General features: G+C 34.3%; 1 protein-coding gene across 2 annotated transcripts in view; it reads left to right on the top strand.

The window, feature by feature from the left end:
- The window catches only part of MMP16 (matrix metallopeptidase 16), a 185529-nt gene extending 163847 nt beyond the window's left edge, over positions 1–21682 (top strand). For both annotated transcript variants that reach the window (XM_082754834.1, XM_082754835.1), the window contains 4 exons: positions 2684–2822; positions 12916–13066; positions 17574–17689; positions 20989–21682. In XM_082754834.1, the coding sequence (XP_082610960.1) occupies positions 2684–2822; positions 12916–13066; positions 17574–17689; positions 20989–21323 (741 nt within the window). In that variant the 3' untranslated portion in view covers positions 21324–21682. The remainder of the gene's footprint in view (positions 1–2683; positions 2823–12915; positions 13067–17573; positions 17690–20988) is intronic.
- Positions 21683–22210: the final 528 nt, after the last annotated feature.

Here is a 22210-nt window from a genome sequence, read left to right as displayed (position 1 = left end):
AGGAAGTTCAGTGGGTCAGAATCTCTTGTAATGCTGGTACTGCTCCATTGAACTCCCTGAAGTCAGTTAATTTGTGCCAATGCTCATCAGAAAACTGATCTTGGTATGCTCAAAATTATGTTTCAGGACACAATATTTAAACATTAAGGGTAATGGAATAGGAAGATCTTATTTCAAGAATTTCTTTTTCCTAAACTTTGGTCAAACATATAGAAAGGTTTCCTGAAAACAAACAGAAAGATTGTAGAATGGATTTGGTCTACAAGGTAATTTTAACAAGGATCTTGGATTAGATTTTGCAGTCAAAGTGCAGCTATTGTTGGTGATACAGAAAAGGAAAGAAGGCAAATGAAGGCAGAACAGTGAGCAGCTGTGAATTTGCTAATTGCTTATGGCTTTTCACACTGCATGTTGTTAAATTGTCATATATTTATTTCAGCAGATAGCTGTGGATGCTGTGAATTTGCATGTGTTTAGGAAGGAATTCTTAGCAGTGAAGTGCTAATACCAAAATTATAAAATTTTGTTCGGGAACCTCCTGAACCATAAATGATGGGTGACTGGGAGAGAGAAGCATTGTCACCTCTCTCAGAGGTGTTATTAGAGAGGTTTCATAGCGTGTTTCCTGTGTTTTTATTGTTGTCTGTTAATTTCCTAGTGATTTGGGGTACAGGATGCAGGCCCAGGCAAACCCTGATAGTAACATATATCAGAAAGAGAAGCTCACTGCAGCTTGCTACTTCTTTGTAATTTTTTAAACTTCAGTAACTGATTTCTGAGATAATACCTGGCTTTTGAGAGCTTTGTAGGAATTTGGAAAAGACAAGAACTATTTGACCTATTGAGACTTCCTGTTAAATCATTTTTCCCCAAGTCACTGCTAGATTGATGATGCCTTAAAAATATGATGTGAAAATGCATTTCAAGTGTTAATTACCATTTCAATGAAAAAGTACTTCCAAATCATCTGATTTGATGACATTTCCCCTAATTTTATTTTTTCATAGCCCTTTTGTCTTATCTTCATGACCAAATAACAGAGGTTGACATCTGTTCCAGCATTGAGAACACTTAAAATTAGGCCTCCCTAAACGTTTTTATCTTTAAGCTGCATTCCCTCACTTTTGCCTATACTGGAATTTGGTCAATTTATCCTAAAAAAAAAAAAAAAAAAAAAAAAAAAAAAAAGTTTTGCTGACCTTCCTAAAACATTTTAATACAACTAACAATTAAAAATAAAAAATAAAAATAAAAATAAATTGTAAATAGGAGTATAATGAGACAAAACTAGAGTGACTATAAGATATAATAGAGTTTTATTACTAGTGAAATAGCTAGATGTGAGGGATATTATTCTCAGAGTTGCAACTCAGTGGCAATCAATGTTATATTTTTCAAATTGTATAAGCTATTCAAACATTTTTTAAAAGTTATCCTCAGAAATTTGGAACTGAAAACAACTCTTTCAATCCAAGACTCGTTTATGCACATGACTAAGATGTATTTTTGTGTATGTGTTGAGCAGTTTTGTATTTCTATAGTTAATACTTTCAGTGATGATTTATAAATTGATGTGTCATTGTAAAGATGAACAATTAAATAGAGTTGTGATCTCAGGTTAGGAAAAATGATGAATGCAGTTCATCATAAGCCTGCTCCTGTAAAATACTAATCTTCTCTCTAAGCTGTGCCAGTTCCCACAAGAGCACAGATTTCTTTTGCTTTGCAAGTTGATCTGTACAGAAAGAAGGCTGAACTGCCATGTAAAACAACTGTGACAGATACCTGACAGGATAGCACTTTGTCATTTAAAGGGAGTTGTTTTGTTTTATATAACATTAATATTGTAAGACTGTGAAAATGTGTCTAAAAAGTGAAATATCCTATTAGAGTTCCTTTGCCAACTGGAACTGTTTCTGTTGTACCTCTTCAACTCTTACAATAATGCTGTCTTTATCAAAACCCACCTAATGTGTCATGTACTCATTTCTCAACTTCAATATTCCTCATTCCTCAACAATGCACCTTCCATATGATTCTCACTTAAAGCAATAGCATATCTTAACAGGGAGAAGTTATTTTAAGTGTCAACAATATACGAGAGATTTACCAGGATACTGGATTTAAAACCTATAATTGGCTGTAATATTAATTTTTGCACATGTAAAGACTGCAAATCTTCACTACAGTAAAGTTGCCATCAAATTGTAGTTCTTATGGGGCTGTTGTAGTAAAGTTACACTACTGTAATGTTAATCTACCAACCTTTCACTCTTAGAAGCCACTGCAGAAAAATGACTTGCAGAATTAGTTGATCACGTGTACCTACAGCTCAGTCTATAAGCACTTGTAGTCAGCCTGCAAATTTTAAGTCTGGTCCCTTACCGGAATGATGTTGAGAAGGTTGCATCATCTTGTACAGTACTCTGTACATTCTGACAAAGGTTATCTGCACCACACACAGAGTTCACATGGGAAGCTTATTCTAACCTTAGGGAACAACTAGTTCTGACACATTGGTAATGTGGGGAGGTGACACATATGCAAATACAGATATAGTTATGCAAACAGCCAAGGTTCTGCTCTAAAAATGCTAGGATAGGCTATTCAGTATTTCCAGAACAACAACTGAATATATACGAATTCCTGAAAGCACAATAAGAGGTGTATATTTGGTTTCCAGGATCAGTGGTTTTGGAGAGTCAGAAACAACAGGGTAATGGATGGATACCCCATGCAGATTACCTATTTCTGGAGAGGACTGCCTCCCAGCATTGATGCAGTTTATGAAAACAGTGACGGGAATTTTGTCTTCTTTAAAGGTAAGAAAAGCCAGACTTTGTGTAATACTTTTGACTGTGATGTTTTTTTTGGAACATACTTACTTATTTGTACTAATGGTTTGTAAATCATGTTAGAAATTTGTAGCTAACTAAAGCTACATATGAGTTATGTTTTGTCATCCTGTCTACTGCAGCTTTAATTTATGCTTACCCTTCAGAGTATCAGATCATTTACTCTGATATATTCAGTAAAAGTTTAGAAGCATAAATACAAGGCATTGCAATGCAGTGATCTACGATGAAATATTTTTTTGGAAAATCTGGATCAGAAGCAAGAATAAACACAGTTGCCTATGTTTTCATATTGTTCTCCTTGCTCTTCTTTCTTGTTACAAATGATATTTGCACATATATATTTAAATGGCATCTGATCTACATATATGGTACTGTATTGCACTGTACTTATTTCATATAAGACCTCTGATGTTAGGAATTTCAGGTGGGAAATGAATTCATAACAAATATATTTTTCACAGATGTATCAAGTATTTCTGTAAAAGTATAAACTCCATAAAATGTTGTATGAATTAAATTATTGCTAATACATGTAATTCTTTTCAGTTTCATTCCCAGTGTCAGTGGTTCTTTAAATCTAATTTAGATTTAAATCTAATTTAGATTTAATAAGCAAAATTGACAAATTTGTATTGTCCTATATGATAAATAAATACCCATATAGCAATTTAAGAGTGAAAAACATCTAAAATATGTTTTATAATATAATATTTTAGGAAAATAAATAAGAAACTTCATAGGTATTTGTAAAACTTCAGCTTTTATTTATGTTGTGAGTGATTCACTTGTTAATTTATCGCAAAAAGGTAGAAATAATGTTTTTCAAATTGTTATATCATAAATTAGTCCTTTGTTTTAGAAGCAGAAACATTAACAGGGAGATAGAAGTAATATTTCATTCAATATTTCATTCACTATGGAAATGTTATCACCTTTAAAATGTTAAATGGAAAATGCTTAATAACATGCAGAAATACTACATAATAGTACAATGAAGATGAACTTTACATTCTACTAATAGCCAAACTATTTTTTTGTGTGTGTGTGAATTGTAAGGTAAATTACATTCCATGTAGTATTTTCTATTTGTATGACTTCAAAAGAATATATACTTTTATTTATGTTGCCATAAAATAAACTTAATGACATAAACTGGGAAGTAAGTAAGATCATGATCAAAGTATCACGAAATCTGCATTCCTCTATTTGATTTTCATGTCTGCTGGTCATACAAGGATAGAGGGATTATTCTGTACATTCTTCTTTGCTCATCATTGTTACACAGAGCAAAGGAACCATTCTGTGCACATCAGACCTCTTCCTTGATAATTCTGGGATCCCCATTGCCTGACCTTCACGCAGAAATGATCAAGCTAGCCTTACCTTTCGTTTCCTTTCCTTCCCTGTGACCTAAAAATATTTTATTATTTAAATCTTTATCCAGTGCTGACTGACTCCTGTTAGGCCCTGGAGGAATGGGTTGATTCAACAAGTCTGTATGTTACAGACAACAAAACAACAGGAGGGGCTAAGAGGATTTTGTTCATGTTTTTGCATGTGAAATGAAATAATCTAGATTAATTAAAGCAAATAGAAGCAACACGATAGTGTTTCTATAAGTCAGAAAACTGTTCTTTTCCATCTTCCTTATCCCCAGTGTATGCTCTTTGAGTTCAGACCAGATGATTTTGTGCCTTATTGATAACATCATACACTTGGATTTTGCTATAGATATTTTTCCACTTGCTTTTCATTCAAAATTCCTTTATTTGTTGTTGTTGTGTTTTGTTTTGTTTTTCAGTAACATCTGTATTGTTTTGTTGTTTGCCAAAGTCAAAAATACTTCTATTTTCTTTTTTGACTTTTTTTTTTCTGAATTTTTGCTTCTCTGTCATGAAGAATAAGCTCTTCATGATTTCCAATATCTACCTGATGGTGTTTGTCCACCAGTGTAATTCCTGTTTTCTTGCTGCCACAGAATCAATAGATTCATCTGAGTATTTTCTATGCATGTCCTTGAAAACTCCTGTTTACCAAGGATCTCAGATGATTTGTGAAACATGATAGCAGAAGTCTGTAGGTAGCAATCCTCATCTCATTTCTTCCATTCCCTTACAAAATTTCTTCTTGGGAAAATAGTGTATGTCTTCCTCCCAAGGTTGTTAGCAATAGACAAGCTGATTGTTGCTGAGATGATGAGCAAACAGAACATGTTACCTAGGTAGAATGCTTTACCAATGGAAAAAAAAATGGTGAAACCAAGTAAGTTCTAGTAGGAGCTCTAAATCTGAAGTTTGTAATACAGATGTGTTCACAAAGCACAGATCTAAGCCAACATTTATGTTCATTATTCAGAGGAAAAAAAAAAAAAAAAAAAAAAGAATCAATGGAGTTAATGCTATCACCAAGCTTGGACTGGGTGAACATCACAGTGTGCTCAGAAAACACTCTCCAGATCACCTCACTTCTCACTTTAAGACTGATCCGTTCTTCACCACAGAAAAGTGTCGTGATCAAGTGACAACAGCATTGACTTGCAGGTTTTTAAATAAAGCTTCCAATACTTCTTCTCAAGTTATCAGTAACATCCAATGTCTTCCAATAAATTATAGGCTGTTCAATCTCAGCCATGTTCTGGAGAAACATGTCAGTGTGTAAATATCCTCCCTTCAGAATCCTTTCTGAAGGCACACCTTACATCTCTATTGCTCTCTTTCACTCACTTTGGAGGCTTTGTTCCTATGGTGAAACAGGGTCTGGACATCTTCCATGACTGAACAGTTTTCCACTTCTGCTTTCTTTTTTGTGGAGCAATATATCCACTGTCTGGGGTCAGAGGAGGGAGAATTAATACAATTTATTCATCTGTGACTACTAGTGAGTAATTGCAACTTCGTTTTTGCTTGCATGCCTAAACTGTCATAGGTTCAGGACAAAAATCATTCAATCGTAGGCCAATAACACTTCCAAGATACACTCAGTGTAGACCTTGTGAAACATCCAGGATAGGAACATTCTGTTGATCTCTTTAGGAATCCACAAATCTCATTTACTTTCAATAATCTATGCTCTATTTCCTTCTTATGAGGACACTCGGGTTGTCTGGAGATGAGAAGGTGTAATCTTATTATATGAGAAGGCGTGAGAAAGAGATGAGAATGACCTTATTATTCTCTATGACTTCTTGAGGAAAGGAAACAGGCAGGGAGGTGTTTGTCCCTTTTTCCTGGTAACTGATAACAAGATATGCAAAAATGGTGTGAAGCTGGTCCAGGGGAAGTTCAGACTAGATGTAAGAAAAAATTTCTTTACCATGACAGAGATCAAACACTGAAACAAGCTTCCCAGAGAGGTGGTTGATGCTTCATGTCTGTCAATGTTCAAGAGATATTTGGACAATGACCTCAATAATATACTTTAACTTTTGTTAGCTCTGAAGAAGTCAGGCAGTTGGACTAGATGGTCTCTGAAGGTCCCTTCCAACTGAACTATTCAATTCAATTCAATTTGATTTGATTTGATTTGATTCGATTCTATCCTATTTGATCCAATTGAATTTGATTTGATTTGATTTGATTTGTTTAAATCTTTACCTTCTGAGACATCAAACATCGTTTGAAATAGTTGATTTAAATGATAAAGCAAGTTTAGATCTTCATAACTTTTTTCTTTTTTTTTTTTTTTTAATTAGTATTATATTTTTCCTATTTATGTGTAAACAGTTGTATTCTTATTAATAGGCTTCTGTTTTACACTAGTAGAAATATAAAATAGTATAGAAGTCCTGGTTTCAGTTAGAACAGAATTAATTTTCTTCCTAGTAGCTGGTGGAATGCTGTGTTTTGGCTTAGGATGAGAAGAGTGCTGATAACACCCCGATGTTTTAATTGTTGCAGAGCAGTGCTTATACCAAGCCAAGGACACCTCAGACTTTCGCTCTGTCCTGCCAACAGGCAGGCTGGGGGTGCAGTAAGAGCTGGGAGGGGACAGACCCAGGACAGGTGACCCGAACTAGCCAAAGGGGTATTCCATACCATCTGATGTCATGCTAAACAATATATAGGGGTGGCTAGCCGGGGGGAGGGGGCCGGACTGCTCGGGGTTAAGCTGGGCATCGGTCAGCGGGTGGTGAGCAATTGCATTGTGCATCACTTGTTTGTACATATTATTATTATTATTATTATTATACATACTATTATCATCATTGTACTATTATTATTATTATTATTATTATTATTATTTTCCTGTCTTATTAAACTGTCTTTATCTCAACTCACGGGCTTCACTTTCCATTTCTCTCCCCCGTCCCAGAGAGGGAGGGGGGAGGGTGAGCGAACGGCTGCGTGGTGTTTAGCTGCCAGCCGGGTTAAACCACGACAGTCTTTTTGGCGCCCAACGTGGGGCTCGAACCCACGACCCTGAGATTAAGAGTCTCATGCTCTCTGTTCTAACTGAAACCAGGACAACAGGTATTTTAAATGTATGTATATATATATATATATATATATTTAAATGGGAGCCATGTTGTAAAATATTAGCCATATACAAATAATCTGGGATGGCAACTGAGGGTGGAATATTTATTTATGATCCTTTGAAACATCTGTATAGCTTATATTTTTACTGTGAGAAATGTAGTTATTCCTTATGTGTGCTATTTAAAATCTTTCAGTATGTTTATACCTGTTCAACATTAATCTTCTGAGAATATTGGTGGAGCATTTGAGACCACACATAATATGTTAGATATCCATCAAAAATATAGCTAAATCAAGTTCAAGGCTATTGGATCAAGGGTCTTCTTCAGTTTTGAAATTTCCTTGGTTTTGATTTTTTTATCTTTACAAATTTAACTAGTTTCATATACTTTTTTTTTTCATTGATATTTATTTTATAAAAGGAAAAATAATTGCAAAAATTCAGTGACATGCTTGTAGTGCAAAGCTATAAAGTGATACTTGCTCATTTTATGTAGCTTAAGATAATTGGCCCGCATCCTTGTGACTCATAATGCTTATAAAGTACTTAACTATCTGGTGGACAGTGGCTTATAAAAAGCAGCTGTTTACATTCTTGTTATTCACTGCTGGTGTCTGTGCTGAATGATAATAAGAAGATGGCTCCAGAACTATACTTTTTATTATTTATTATTATTATTTTATTTTAAATGAGGAAATGTGAAGAGTAAAATTTATTCTCCATACCTGTGGGAATTTATGTAGTGCTAAAAATGAAATTGTCAGGCCATCTGTGCTATTGAATGTTATGGTAAACCAAATGTAGCAATAGAAAGGCTGCTGTAAAACACAGTGCCACCATCATAACTTTCAACTGCACTTATCCCACTGCTTGGCAATATTATTTTGAAAAATAGATTTACTATAGCGTTGGATAATGGAGCAGAGAAGTGCCAGAGACGAGATGTGGGGAAAAAAAATAGAATGAGATAAAAGGAAGCAAAAATAGTAACTTGGGGATACTAGTGAGAAGATGCTTGATCCTGGCTTGCAAGACCAAAGTTAGGAACAAGAGTAACTGGAGAAAAAACCCTCCGGAATTAGATATTCAAATTCTAACTGGTTTCAGACAGAAACCAGTTCAGAATAGAAGTCCTAAAAGTTTTTATAATCTTGGCTCATCATAGCACATATAGTGATTATATGCTATATCCTGCACAGGATATTATAAGTACATAGACCATGAACAAACATGAATTGGTTGCTGACAACCCTGGAGCACAACCATTCAGCATTCTGATGCTAAAAAGGAATGGTCATGGTTTCTAAAATCTGCATAATTGTTTGCAGTTGTCAGTCTGGAGACTATCTGGAGTTAAATATTTGGTATTTTAAGAGAGGTATTGCAGTAGAGATAGCCTTTATTTCCAGCAATTTTTTAAGAATGTCAAAGATAGATGCTTAGAAACTTCAAGTAATTGCAGTCACAGTTCATCTTTCTCAATTATTTTCCTATGGTGATGATATTTAACAAAGCATTACTGAAAAAAAGTAAGACATTTTGACTTTTTTGTCACTTGCTTCATTCTCAGCTTGTGACCTTAACATTCTGCTTGTTGGTATATTGGATCTACATTAGGGAATAAATGCAGAGAGATGAAACATTCTGAAGGCTGGCCAGACTTCATGAAACATGTGGTGCTTTATTAAACTCTGTGAGAATAACAAACCTACCAAACAGACCTTGAAAAACAAGTCTATTAAATAAATACAGTGCTAATTTCTGTCTGGGCCATACAGTAGGACTCCAATCAAGCATTATTTATGTATAAGAAGGTTGAAACTATAATTATTTTAGTCTTGTTATGTATTCTTTATTTCCATTGTAATCACAATTCATGAAGTGTATTGACTATTTAATTGTGGAAGTGGAATATGAACCAAATGAAAGCTTACTGACATGCGGGTTCATTTTTAGTACATTTTACGATACATAAATATAATTTAGAAGTAAAGGAGTTAATTTTCTTTATAGTCATGCATCCTTTGCACTGATTTTCAGCTTTAACTCCTAATACTGAATTTGAACTTTTCTGAAATTCTCTGATCAAGTCACCCACTTTCTTCCAGCTGAGGGACAGATGCTAAACAGGAAAAAAAATAAATAAAAAAATAAAATGGGCAGTCAGGTGGAACATTTGGGTTTCTTATATACAAACATTCCCATTCCCATATACAATCAACGGAGTTGTAGCAGACTAAATATATCTTCCAATGTTAAACTCTATAATACATAATAGTTAGTGTTAGAATAGTTAGAATCAATAGAAGTTTTGCCCACATATGTTAAAGCTCTCAATGCCCTACTGTCTCCATTTTTGTAAGTGTATTTTATATAGTTAAATTTACCTTTTTTCTATTTACCGCAAAGCAATTCGCTTTCTGTCAGAAATTTTGTGAAGAAGGATTTAATTTCTCACTTATGTCATGTTTTTCCTTTCTTTACCTGCTTATACTTCAGTATATATGAACATGTAACAGATTTGTTACCTTGCTCAGTACTGCTATCCACTAAAGTGTGCGCTCAACCACTGTTTTGTTTTGCTGTGACTTGATCTTGTTAATAGCTGAATTTGACGTGTTGGGTATGGCTGGTAATGATCAATTCCTAACAACTGACTTTACTTTTATTCCTTGTGAGGCACAAGAAAAGGTAATGGCATTACATACATCACAGCATATGCCTCTCAATGCTGTGCAACAGCTGTCATTTTGAATGATCTTCTGAAACAGAAATGAGCTGGCTCCGTATCATTTACTGGATGCCATCTGTTGTTCACACCATAAGTACCAACTACTAAGGTCCAAAATACATGGCTTCTCTTACTGTTGCATTTGAAACTGCCATTATCATCTGAAGTCTTCTGTGTCTGGTCATCTGAATTGGCAGAAGGATAAACCACATGGAAGGAGAGACAATGAAAGATTAGAGATGCTCACCCTCATCATCATACCCTATATAAGTGAATTCTGTAGGGAATCTCAGTAAAGGTAAACATCAGGGTAGCACAGACCTTAATCCTTGGTCAATACAGACCTTAGCTTTTTGTGACTGTTCTTAGATCTCTATGTCCCTTTTATTTTCAGTACTTCAAATGTCTCTGTATGTGTTTCTTCTTAGAACCCTTTCTTCCTTCAACTGACAGAGGGAAAAGATGGATCTGTTGAGCAAACTGTAGTCTCAGTATTTGGAAGTGGGTGGCAAGCAGCTGTGAAGAAGCTGATAAAAAATTTATTCTGGAAACCCAGCATGGGAGGGACTGAAACTATATCCCTTCTCCTAATTAAAACTGTGATAAAATGAAAGCATGCTTTATATCACTCCAGTACAAACAGGGATATAAAGCAAACCTCCCGTTATGCAAATATTTAATACCACTGAGGGATAGCTAAAATTTAAAAACAACTGCAAACCAGTGTTCTGGATTTTCCCTCTTCTTAACTCTGGCATACACCTGATCCTATGTCTTTGGAGTGATACTACATTTCCTTATAAAATAATTATGCAGCATAGCGCCTTAACCTCCTAAGTCTGTGTAACAGCCTGCCTAGCCTTACAGGTAAATATAATAACTAATATAAACAGCCATGATTTTATCTATTAAGATCTCTTTCTAAAAGTGTCTGAGGAAAACATATTTTATCATAGAATCATAGAATGGTTTGGGTTGGAAAGAACCTTAAAGATCATTTAGTTGCAAACCCTCTGCCACAGGCAGGGACACCTTCCACTAGAACAGGCTGCTCAAAGCCCCATACAACCTGTTTTTGTTGTTGTTTTGGTTTGTTTGTTTCATTTTTTTTCCCTTAAATTTTAAACATCATCATAAATAACACTGGACAGACTAAGGTGAAATATCCAATAGGGCTATATAAACATATACAATAGGCCAATCCAGTATTTGTGTACCTTCCCTAGACTTCTCTGTAATGTAACTCAGAAAGGTCTACATCACATCAGGCAACCCTCTCCTTCAGTGTTGTTATTACAATTAGCAGCACTTTTTAGAAACACAGATGAAGGTAGTCCCTTAAAGAGAAAATAAGCATGTTTCCTACATGATGGAGGCTATAGTCTAGCTTACAAAGAATGTCCCTGTGGCCTAGATAACATAAAGCAAAAAGAAGACAGGCTCTAAAGCAAGTTCTTCAGATAAATACTAAAACATAGATTATGCTCCATTTTCCCTATTTCTAGCGGGCATAGGAGGATCTTTATTACCTTTTTTCAGCCTGAGATGTCTGTGTTTGAAAGAGAAATTTTTACTGAAAATACACAGGTAAGATGTGTATTTTGAGGATTAATTAGAAGAAAGTAAAAACATACAAATGAAAAGATGGTTGCAGAAATAGGTCAGCAGGCACAGTATGTTTAAAAGACAGGGAAGAGCCTAGAAGATAGCAGAATTATTGTGGATAGCACTAGTCTAAAGGCTTATAATATGAGGTAATGAATTTGGTGACATGAGTTCATTGAGGAAGAAGAGCTTGGATAGGAAGCTAGAGCAAACTGAAGGTGGGAAAATGAAGTGTTAAGAATCTCAAGAGAGCACAGGGAGCATCCTCTCCAAAAGCAGGTACAGGTACTAGAAAAAATTGTGGCAAATTCTACTTTTGTAGACATGCTCACTGCTAGACAGACAATATATTCAGCAAGTAACTGAAACAGTAAGGATTCAACCACTGAGCATTGCTGTCCAGGAGGCATTACGCCTAAACTGATATTTAAAACAGATTAGGTAACCTTGTGTAGATATTTGCATACCAGCTAGCATCACACAACTACCTTGTGTTATCATCATACACTAAATCAATTGTGTGGTTTTCAATGATCCACTACGCAAAACCAAAGGTTAAATGATATTGCCACTGGTACTAAAGGCAACCACTCATTAATTTCAGGAGCACAGCATTTTCACCTGAGGGACTTCAGAACCTTAGTTTGCAGTCTGTAGGTCACACTAAGGATATGAATATGAATGTATAATATGAAAAAATATTTTAAAATCTACCTGTACATTATGCCTAAATAATTTAACTTTTTCAGGAGAAAAAGAACACAGACATAAAAGTATTCAGTTTATATGAGGATAAGAGTTTCTATTTTTCATTTATTTATGTTTTCTTATCTCATTTTGTCTTAAAATTAACTATTTTTTTCCTCGTGCAACATTATATACTACTGTATTGTACTGCTGTAAATTTATTACATTACCGTTCACAGAGACCCTTAAAGATGACTTAATTTTCACTCTGGGTTTGATCTCAGAATAGATGGTATTAGAATATGTGGTCCTATTTATGGTCCTTTTGGATAATAGATGTTTTATAAATACAAGGTATCTGTAATATATTTTATTTTCAAAGGTATTTTATTTTGGCATTATCTGCAGTGATATAATATTTTTCATTTCAAAGTTTGTAGCACAATTACTGTACCCTATGGGAGTCTTATTTCTTTAGAATGTATTCATTTCAATACTGAGAGTTCTGAAGACTAACACCTATATATGTATGTCTTTATATATGGTTTTGTACAGGTAACAAGTTCTGGGTTTTCAAGGACACTACTCTCCAGCCAGGGTATCCTCATGACTTAATAACACTTGGAAGTGGAATTCCTTCCCATGGTATTGATTCAGCAATTTGGTGGGAAGATGTTGGGAAAACCTACTTCTTCAAAGGAGATAGGTTGGTATATGAATTCTTCAAGGAAACAATTTTGTGGATCTCAACTAAGCACATTAATCTTTTCTGTTATTTCTCTAAAGAAGTTGTGCCACTTCAACAACTCAGTGGTTTTTGTGGATGTTATTAATTCCTCCTGCAGAGGGCCATACTTCTTTCATATTTCTTATAATCTATATTATCATTATGTTAGCATACTGATATGAAGTGTCTCTTTCCAGTGGAAAGTTATGATTTAGAAGTCAACAGGCATGTCACAGTTGTGACAAATTTAAATTTAAATATTCCAAGTAATGTAATTAGCTTGCACTCTCACTTTATTTGGGTAGTTTCCTGGTGTTTAGTCTTATGTCCACTATTACCTCCTTTTTATCCTCATTTCTAAACTCTAGCACATAAACAGGCAATGATTCATTTGAAAGTTTTTAAGGTCAGTGAAAATGGCTTTGTTGCTACTATTTAAAAATGAGATAAGAAAGGAAAATGACAGCTAACACAGGAAGCTAGAGAACAATTTAAGCAGTTCCCTAGGAATTATTTTTAAATTAAGGCTATGGTTTCTTTCAGAAGGGACACTTATTTTTATTATTAAAAAAAGAACAAAAGAAAAATGGTAAAATCTGAGTTCTCCTCCAGTCCTGAAACTGACTTCCACTTGTCACTTATTGTCTCCATGTCTTCATTTCCATATCTGCAAAAATAAAGGAAAGAATATTTGTCAACTTTATAGAAATGTTAAGAAAACCCATTGGTTTTTGAAGCTCTGCAAGTTATCTGAATGATGGATAAGTTCAACTTGTTACTATATTTGTTTATTAATATATTCTGGGTGCTCAAGACACCAATAATAATAAACAAATAATAAACCAATAGAAAACTTATTCTTTCCTAATTATTTGAATGTTTATATTAGTATTGTTAAAAGTATGATTGCTGCTGTTATTACTGTATGGTACTTAGGATTATGAGACATTAATAATGTTCTTGGATGTCTTAAGAAATTAATTTAATGCACATCACAGAATATTTTTAGTTTACTAGTTTAGTAGATAACACTGTATTTATCATCTTTTAACAGTACAATAATATTGCTTTACAGACTGCCACAACCAACTGTATTGTTAAAGGTTTTGTTTGTTTTTAAAGAAAAATAGTTCTTCAAGATCTGGTAAAGAAGGTAGAAACTAAGTCAAAATTTAGTGGTGTTTGAAAATTAGCGAAGAAAGACACCTGTATAATTTGCTTCCTCTTGTTCAGAAGATTGATTATTATATTTTTATTTTTCATGTAAGTTCATTTTCAGATAACAATTTCCCACCTCCACACACCTGGGAAAGTATGTACAGTAGGAATCTGACATGACCTTCACTTAGTCTTTATTCAGCAGTGTCCTTTTATATTTCCATGCACAAACAGTTACTTATAGTTAATAGTTTCCTAAATAATAATAATAATAATAATAATTGGAAATAATATTTTAACATAAAAAAAACCTTCAGTAAAAAAAAAAATCTGTTGACAAAGTTTAAACTTAGAGCTAACTAGCAGAATGAGACTCAGCATGATATAAATGCATTGCAGTATGTAAGAAGATCGAAGAACATGGAGCTTGCAGAGATAATTGAGCTATTATGGGATATTGACCACCAGTGGGAATAAGCCCATATACCACTAAGCTTCTCAATGTGTATTTTTTATATCACAATTTCTTTATTTTATGTAAAGTTAGAGTTGAATTCTGCTGGTTTTAGTAGTACGTATATATATACTATAGGGCTGTATTTAATCCTTAGTAAGGTATGAATGTAGCTGCTTAGTGGCAGGACATAGTAATTAAAGGAAATCAAAACATTACACTAGCGTCAAAATAACAATGTTCCTGCTTATGTAACTCAAGGACATGTACAATAGTTTTGATGATAATATTCAGTAAAGGAGCTTCAGGGCAGAATCTAGACAGAGTTAAATTTGCCAGAACAACGGTATAAACAAAAAGCAGTTGGAGCAATAGAATAACAAGCATAAAATATTACCTATAAGATTAAAAATATAAATATATTTAGAAGTTCAAATAGTAAATTATATTATAATATTTGTATGTCTAAACTAATTCATGAAATGATCATTATTATTACTTGAAGTGATCCATTTACACAGAAAAGATAACTCTTCAAAGTAATTCTATGAAAGCAAAAGAGGGCACAAAAGACTGCAGAAAGACATTTTACCCACTCTTATTCCTCTCCTTAGAACTGAATAGTGTAGGACAAGACGATAACATGCTTGCTGCACTTCTTGACACTTGGCCTTGTTTATGACCCTCTTTGGTGTGTTTTTTGCACTTTTTAGTTTAAATGAATCTTTTTTTTTTTCATTGATAAAGTTTAGTTATCTGGTAGTTTACAATATGGTTAAGTACACAGTATTAACTAGAGGAAAGAACGCATTTTAGCAAATGTTTTTCTATATTTATTTTTACAAAATCACAAAGTGCATTTTCATTTATTTTCTCCCTTTTATTCTATCAGTCTTTGAGATATAGTAGCACAGTTTATATAGTTGGTAAAGCTCAAACCATTCAAGTCGTCACTGGGGAGTCTGCTTATGAACATTTTGCATGCCAAGGAAAGACAGAACTAGGCTTTTCCTTACCCTGTGGACATGCTCATTGTTCCAGCACTGACTGAAGAGATAGTATCATGATCGGTCTTTTCCTAATAGGATTTCTCATCAATGCTGAAAAGACAATGCTTTCAGGGCTTTCAAGTGTGTACTGACTGTGTCCTCAAAGATGTTTTTTAATGGCAACATATATGTTTGAAAGTCCTATAGGACTGCCTGTTTCCATCATGTAGAAAAACATAGAGGTTATATATGTAAATGGAGCTCGCAAGAAGAGCTCCAGGTTGGAAGAGAAGAAATGAAAAAGGATGGAATTAAGCAAGCAAGAAAGGGGGTTTTGGGAAAGAGGGATAGAGGAAAACATAAGATAATTCATAAGAAATGCAGATAAAAATGATAAAAAGATAAAAAGATAAAAATAGAAAATAGAAGATTAAACTCAGTGAAGAGTGAGAACACAGAAATGAGAACAAACAAATGTGGAAACAGAAGGTGCAAGCTAAGGCTGAAGAAATGCAGAGTCAGGACATGAGTTATAACTATCTGCATTAGTATTGATTTCAGATCTTTGTTTGCTATTTCTACATGTTGTTTCATTCTCCATGTAAATTCTAAAAGATGTTCCATTTCAAAATAAACAACATCGTTTTCTGGCTGGTTACTGGTGCATGTGCTACTATATTAAGAAATCAGCTTATAAAAATGATTTATGCATTTGAAATAAAAAAATAAATGCAAATAGTTTTTAGTGTAATTTACCAAATCTGCCACCTTTTAATTTCACTAGAATTTTAAAGCCAGGGAAATGCCACACAGGGCAAGGTACATAAGAGTTTAGTCTATTCTGTTTTTCAGAAAGATCAAGAGATGAATTGATTAGTTTCTAAGAACCTTCACAAGGAAAAAATATTGTCCACTTAAGGACTCTTTAATCTACCAGGATATATCATAACAACCATTTCTAAAAGCTGAAGTCAAATGGTTCAAATTATAAAAAAGGTCAAGAATTTAGCAGGACTATATTATTAATTCAGGTGATATGGAGAGTTTTATAGCCTTTATAGGTGATTTTTCACAAGAATAAAGCTGAATTTGGAAAACTCCCAAAAAACTATGCTCTAACTTAGTGTATTTTAAATTAGTGGAGCCAAACAAAATATGTACTAACCTACCCAAATATTATAGCAATATACACAGAGAAACTAAGGATACTCTATGATAACACTTAGATGCATATAGCAGTTTAATCATCTGCATAAGACCAAGGGAAGTATCAACGTTATTTCTAAGTGTAAATAAAATCAAGATTGTAAATATTTATCTGAAGTTCAGGTTGCCTAGAATTTGCATATTGAGGCTTTTTAACTAGAGAAAGACTGGTTGACAATGATGCAGAAGTGCTTTTGAAATTTTCTGTTGCATCGTAACTATGTAATAAAATGACCAGCTACAGTAATGTATATTCATAGGGAGTCAAGTTAAGCAGTTAAGCATGCTGGCATTTTTGTGATTAAAATGTTAGTTAAAACATTTGTGTACCTTTTTTTTCATATGCTGCTTCTCTTTGTTTCACTGTGTTCTAGACATCAGAATTGCTCTGATTAAAAGTGGGACACAAGTTGATTTAGTTGTCAAAGTGCAAAAATCTTTTATCTTTCTTTTTTTCAGCGTATATGAAACAGTTAATCTAGTTTGCAAATAGATTTTATTTCTTTGTTATTTGGTAGTATCTTCAAAGAAAAGAACTCAGGTGTTTTGTGACTATTGAATACAGCAAATGTCAGAAGGAAAAAACTATGTAGTTTCTTGCCTGTTATGTTATATTTTTTTTCTTTGTTTTCTTTCTTTCTTTAAAAAAAAAAAAAAAAAAAAAAAAAAAAAAAAACAGGTACTGGAGGTACAGTGAAGAAATGAGATCCATGGACCCTGGTTATCCCAAACCAATCACAATTTGGAAAGGTATCCCAGAATCTCCTCAGGGAGCCTTTGTCCACAAAGAAAATGGTATGCAAACACATCTCTGTTTTAATAATTTACTAGTTTACCCTTTATGTAAGATAAAGTAGCAGAGCAGTGATTGACTATTTGTATTAAGTAGTGGAGGAATTTATGAAGAGAGGAAATATTTCCTGCTATAGAACTTGATTTTGTGAAAAAGGATTTGTTTGCTTGCATGTATCACTTAACACAATGAAGGGAAAAGATCTTTCAAATTTAGCATAATAAACATTAATTTTCATTCTTTTTGTTTGTTTATTCTGTCTTAAATCATTTAATTATTTCTGTTTTCTGCAGAATTAAAGAATGTCTTAAAATGAGTTTTCTAACCACAGTATATCTCCATTTTGCTACTGTCAAGGCATTGGCTGTTTATACAGTTTAGAAGGTAGTACCTTTATTCTGAACAATTAGAACAGGGAAACCAGACTTTTATCTGAATAGAAATCTTAATCTGATATATCCTTAGAAATCTATGTTATCAAAGATGTCATAAACCCATGATACAGAAATGCAAATCATGGGGATGTTAGTATAAGGTGCTATTACCTGGACCAAGATGGATCATCACATACAGGAATCTAGAATTTCGGTTTGCCACAGTTCCAAATGAATGAGAGCAGCCAAAATCTCGTCTACTTTATGAGAATTCAGTGCTACTCAGGGCTACTGGCAGGCTGTCCTCAGTTGCACAGAGTGTAGATACCTTTGATGGGAATAAAAATATGCATCTGTCCTCATTTGTCATTGTTGGAAGAAAGTTGTATGGCATTTATGATTTATTTATTAGTAAATTTTGAATTTCTTGTGCTCACCTCACAGACAGCACATATATGTATTGCCATATTATTTTAATTTCCTTTTAATAATTAGGCAAAAAGATTTCTTTCCATGTATAGATCATTTCCATCTAGTATTTCAATCTCCAACTTAAGTAATTTACTATAGTTTTTTGGTTTTATTTGTTTGTTTGTTTGTTTTCCCAAAATATATCTAATTGCTTCCTTGCTTCATCTCTGTTACACCCAGAAGTAGAAAACATCTTTGGATTCCAGCATTTTGGCTAGACTAGGTTTTTTTATGTTGTTTTTCTTTGGTTTATTTTATTTTTACTGGGAAGTAGATCAGGCATGATGATATTCTGCGTATATTACACTCAATAACTAACTGTTGTTTGTAAATACACATATATGTTTGGAAATGGGCACAAAAATTATGTATGCACGCACAAGCACAATTGATATAACCTCTGCTTTCTTCCCTTAATTACTTTTTAAGCATATTTCTAAAGATTTACATCCAAAAGGAATTTAGTACATATATATGTTTATATATAGTGAGGCACTGGAACAGGTTGGCAAACACAAGTTGTGGATGCCCCATCCCTGGAGGTGTTCAAGGCCAGGACAGATGGGGCCTTGGCCAACCTGATCTAGTGCCAACCTGATCTAGTGGATGGTATCCCTGCCTGTGGCGGGGCGGGGAGGGCGGGGGTTGGAATTAGATGATATTTAAGGTTCTTTCCAACCCGAGCTATTCTATGATTGTATGATAGCTGTATGTATGCATGTATTATTTTTTTTTTTCTTATTTTGATTGCACTTCTTATAAAATGGTTTCTCTATTGAGCTCAGGTACATGTGTCTATCATTATGAATGCAAATTATCTTAGTGTAACACTCAGATGAGTGGTTTTCAAAGTACTACAGGGGCAGAACACTTATTACTAAGGCAGAAAAGACTCTTCATAATGTCAGACCCACTTCTCTTTTCTTCCCCAATAGCTTTGATAGTCTGTCTAGCAGTCTTTGAATGAGGAGGGTGGTAAAACATGACATTATATTGTGAAGAAGGTGAAGGGAAAAGGACATTCTTGGGCTTCTCAGGAAGCCTAAAAGGACCCTAGGGCAGAAAAAAAGGCAGAAAATGGTATCATAAATTTCCCATTAAACCACTAAGACATTTTTCATGAAATAATGAAAGCAGGCATGTCCTGAGAAATAGTTCAGATCTCCACTGCTGCTTATATGGAAATACCAAGAAACAAAAACAGATACCAATATGAAGTAACACAGCTTATCTGGAAAGAATTTGAGTGCATTTTGTCTGGATCTGTTTTCCTTTCTTTGGGTAGAAGAGCTGACATACAAGCTTATCTTCATAGTTCTGTTGATGACCTTTTGAAAGCATATCTTCTAATTAAACCAAATAATTTTTAATTTATTTTGGCTTTCCCTTGTATTTTTATTGTGCAAACCATGCAAATAAACACCTACAGTAAGTCTGATAATAGACAAAAGGATTTCCTTAGCAATTAATACTAATGTCAGTATTTTGGGTTATAGGTACCTGATATATACAAGTTTGTAGTTTATATATATAGGTAAGAATACAGATATAGAGATGTCATATCTCTATATAGTCTCTCTATATATATTAGAATATTTTTATAGATAATACATCAAATTGCTTCAGATGAAGTACTTAACTGGGAGAAAAAAAAAAATTTGGAAAAAATCCATCAGTTTGTATTCAGCCTATAAACAGTGGGAGGAAATTCACCCTTTGTGAAAGTTTGCTGTATTTGTTTGTTTGTTTGCTTTTCCAGATTAATACCATTTTTCATCTGGGATAATACAGTAACAGATTTTTGTCAGGGAGTCTCTCTCTCTCTCTCTTTTTTCTTTCTTTTTTTTTTTTTTCCATGGAGGCATATTTGATTGCATCTAAATGATCAAATACCAGCACCCTACAGAAAATTTAAATGTGTACACCTGTTTTTTTTTTTTTTTTTTTGACAAAGCTGCTTTTATTTCACACAGTTTCCTTCTTCTGAAGTACAGTGGTAGGCTATGTGACACTGAAGAGACAGAGCTCTTATTTCTGGCTAGCTCAGCATAGTAACTTATTTCAGTAGACTTTTCATCTTGAAGAGCTTGAGATGCTTCCAAGTGCATGCATAGAGCTGGCCCCGAGGATTACAGCTTCAGTTGGGCTTTCAATGTATAAACAAATCACCTGGACCCTGGTCTGTCAAAAATAATATATTTTTTTTGGAATTCCTTTATTGTTTGTGGTAATGCAGGAAATAAAACCTTTCTATTCTGTAAAAAATAGGGGAAAACAGATTTTCTAGAGAAAGGAAAGAAATGAAACTTTTGAAAGGCCAATCAGTAGGGTACATTCCTCATATTTTTTATCTTTCTAATTGTAAAATAATTTGATACCAGTAGTTTCAGTCATTGGGTGTAGATGGCATGCTTGATCTGATATGACTGTGAATAATTGTGATTTTTCTTCCTCAGGCTTCACATATTTCTACAAAGGAAAAGAGTACTGGAAATTCAATAACCAGATGCTCAGAGTGGAACCTGGCTATCCCAGATCAATCCTTAAGGATTTTATGGGTTGTGATGGACCAACAGACCGAGACAAAGACCGACACAGCCCTCAAGATGACGTTGACATTGTCATCAAATTGGACAACACAGCCAGCACTGTGAAAGCCATAGCCATTGTCATTCCTTGCATCCTGGCCTTGTGCCTCCTTGTCTTGGTTTACACTGTGTTCCAGTTCAAAAGGAAAGGAACACCCCGCCACATACTGTACTGCAAACGCTCTATGCAAGAGTGGGTGTGATGTAGGGTTTTGTTTTGTTTTTTTTTTTCTTTCCCTCCCAGGAGTTTGTGGTAACTTGAGATTCGACACAAGAGCTGTTATGCAGTTTCCTAGCTAGGAGCAGGCATCTGTCAGTCTGAAACAAAGCTGATCTTTAAAACCCAGGGGGTTGCCTGTCCTGCGCATGAGTGGCGATTTGCTCAGCTGGGAAGCTTCCATGATACAAAGTATCTGCTGTTTCTTCAGTCCTTTGTCTTTCTTTGTCATTCAATTTAGGCCTTTCCTCTGCACACCAAATGCCCGATAAACTATCAGGATTAACTAATGAAGAGGAAAAATAAAAAATCTCAAATGTTTCTACATTTTTCCCTTAAGGCCTGTTCCCCTTTGAAAAAAATTTTGCTGAAAGTCAATTTTTTTAGAAAAACACAACAACCTGCAATGGAACTTTCAGGAAAGTGAGAAGACCCAAAACAGCTTTGTCTCCAAAGAGGATTGCTTTCTGTCTGCTATGGATAAAGTCCTACTCCTACTTCCAGTTTGTCAGGTGGGAGACCCGGATGACACGCAGGACTTCAGACTGTTTGGACAGCCATTTTCCAACAAACAAGGGGCCAAAATATCTGCAATATAGTAACAGCCTTAATAATACATTCATTTTGTGTTTTATACAGCTGCTCTGGGCTATGTCCTCAATGTTTTAAACTCATTTATATTCATTACTATATTCAAGCGGAATCTTTTTATTGGTTTGTTTGATTTTGGGTTGGTTTTCCTGCATAATCTTTCCCAAGCTGTACCAAGCCAACTGCCCCAGGCCTTTCACAGGTCTGTCAGGAGCACTCATTCCAAAGCATGGTAAAAAGCAGTGTGTCTCTGAAGTGGATTTCAATGAACTTAAAGCAACA

Source organism: Aythya marila (assembly GCF_965140915.1).
Source record: "Aythya marila genome assembly, chromosome: 2".
NCBI classification, from domain to species: Eukaryota; Metazoa; Chordata; class Aves; order Anseriformes; family Anatidae; genus Aythya; species Aythya marila.
This window is presented reverse-complemented; position numbering and strand designations above follow the sequence as displayed.